Source organism: Eriocheir sinensis, chromosome 40 (assembly GCF_024679095.1).
Source record: "Eriocheir sinensis breed Jianghai 21 chromosome 40, ASM2467909v1, whole genome shotgun sequence".
Lineage (NCBI taxonomy): Eukaryota > Metazoa > Arthropoda > Malacostraca > Decapoda > Varunidae > Eriocheir > Eriocheir sinensis.
In genome coordinates, this window is record NC_066548.1 from 15,177,632 (window position 1) to 15,180,131 (window position 2,500).

The 2,500-nt window shown below is 44.0% G+C and overlaps 1 protein-coding gene across 1 annotated transcript; it reads right to left on the reverse strand.

The window, feature by feature from the left end:
- Positions 1-194: 194 nt before the first annotated feature.
- On the reverse strand, positions 195-1,447 carry LOC127009435 (uncharacterized). Its single transcript, XM_050882531.1, has 2 exons — positions 310-1,447; positions 195-208 (listed from the first exon to the last, which is right to left on the reverse strand). The coding sequence occupies exons 1-2, from the start codon at positions 1,445-1,447 to the stop codon at positions 195-197; spliced, it is 1,152 nt and encodes a 383-aa protein (XP_050738488.1).
- Positions 1,448-2,500: the final 1,053 nt, after the last annotated feature.

Below are 2,500 nucleotides of genomic sequence, written 5' to 3' on the forward strand. Positions count from 1 at the left end.
TGATTTGTTTCATTATTCTTTCATCGTCTTTATACGCAGTAGAGAAGTGTGATTTGTAGTAAATATTGATGTTATTTTTCTCGGTTGTGTTGTTGGTTGCAGCGTGCCATTGATCCATTATTTTCTTGGTTTGCCTGCAGATGTCTTCTTTGTCAAAACCGTTGTTGAGTAGTACCTGGGTAGACCGATCTATTTCATGGTGGACTAGCTGCCAGTTACTACAGTGGGTGAGTGCTCTCCGGATGTAGGCCCCTATGGTGGAGTCTTTGTAGCGTTTGGGGCACTCGCTCCTTCCATTGAGACAGTGACCTGGGTTAGTAGCCTTCACGTAGACAGCAGTGTTGAAGGCGTCTTGATCTTGCTTGACGAGGATATCCAGGAAAGGCATGGATCCGTTGGTGCTATGCTCGATGGTGAAGTTTAATCCGGATAATTCTTGAAGGAGTCTTCTGAGATGTTCGGCGTCCTCGGTGCTTGTGGTTTTGATGAAAATGTCGTCGATGTAGCGGCAGTATATATCAGGTCTCTTGGTGGTCTTAAAGGCTTCTTCCTCTATGCAGCCCATAAAGAAGTTCGCCATCAGGACTCCCAGCGGGGAGCCCATGGCGACACCATCCACTTGTTGATACTTGTTACCTCTAGGGCAGGTGAATGGTGCCTCTTTTGTGCAGCACTCAAGAAGGCTGCGTAGCGTTGGCTCAGGGATGTCTAGGCTCGGGGTGTCGTCATTATGATAAACTCGTTGCAAGATGTATTCGATGGTTCGGTCGACAGGGACGTTCGTAAATAATGATTCCACATCCAGAGAAGCGATGTTTCCCTTCGCGTTGTTTGACTTGAGGATGTCAAGGAAGTCAGCTGCTGAGGTCAGGCTGTAGGTGGATGGTACATAAGGTGTCAGCGTAGCGCACAGCCTCTTCGCGATGGTGTAGGTTGGCGTGGGGATTTGCGATATGATGGGCCTTAGTTTGTTTCCAGGCTTGTGTATCTTCACGTTGCCGTAGCAGTATCCCATTTTATATTCTCCAGAAAGCTTGTTGAGCTTGATGGTGTTGCTTGCAATGTTACTGGTCGAAATCAGCTTGTTTAGTTTCTTTTTCAAACTTTCTGTGGGGTCCTTTGTTATCTTGGTGAACTTGGTTTCGTCCTTCAGGATGTCGTCCATTTTATCCATGTATTCAGAGGTGTTCATTATGACATAGGATGCAGATTTGTCGGCTTTTCTTACAGTGATGTTATGGTCTGCTTTAAGTTGCTTAGCGGCTTCAATGTGTCGTTCTTCTACGATCTTGCTTTTGCAGTTTCCTCTTGATTTGGATGCTTCTGCGACGACTTCTTGCTGGAATGTTGGCTGCACAGTAACTTCACCTTGCTTGGCTAGGTTTGCGATGTCGTCGAGTAGAATCTCACACTCTACTCTTTTTTGGTGTTTCCTCGGCTTTGTCATGACATGGCAGTTGAGACCAAAGTTTAGTAGTTCCTCTTGATCAGGTGTCAGGGTCTTGTCTGATAAATTAATGTAACCCTTGATGGGCCGGGTTTGTTTGAGCTCGCCTCCATTAAGGTTGATCAGCTTCCTCTGGTTAGATCTTGTGGTGGAGCTGCGGTGTGTGTCAATATATATATATATATATATATATATATATATATATATATATATATATATATATATATATATATATATATATATATATATATATATATATATATATATATATATATATATATATATATATATATATATATATATATATATATATATATATATATATATATATATATATATATATATATATATATATATATATATATATATATATATATATATATATATATATATATATATATATATATATGTATTTATTTATTTATTTTTTATTTTATTTTTTTTTACTTCGCGGCCTATAGCGCCGGTAGGCTTTTTCCTGGTGGGGCCTGATGGTCGGCCCAAGGCTTCTTCCCGGTGGGTCCTGATGGTCGGCCCAGCCCGTTCTGGCGCAGGCGAGTGTTTATAGTGGTGCCATCTTGCATTAGCTCATGCTGCCCTCCCGGAGCTCATCTTTAATCCTAGAATCTAGAGTCCGGGTTGATAGGTGGTCTTCTGGACAGCATGTGGGTAGTTTTTTAAGCCACTCGGCGGTGGCTGAAAAATCCCAGCTTGGTGGCACCGGGCGGGGATTGAACTCGCGTCCTCCTGAACGCGGTGGTGTTACTCTGTCGATTCAGCCACCGCCTCCCCGTTCTCTCTCTCTCTCTCTCTCTCTCTCTCTCTCTCTCTCTCTCTCTCTCTCTCTCTCTCTCTCTCTCTCTCTCTCTCTCTCTCTCCTCAATCAATACGACACTCCACCTGTCCCACTCACTGCTTCACTCCACTCTCAAACTCCCTCCCTGCCTCCCTCCATCCCACTCGCTTTCTCTTCGCTCTCCCTTCCTCCCTCTTCGCCATGTTCCCATGGCGTGGCGGGTTGGAGTCCTCACCGTCACCGCCTTGACCCTCCTC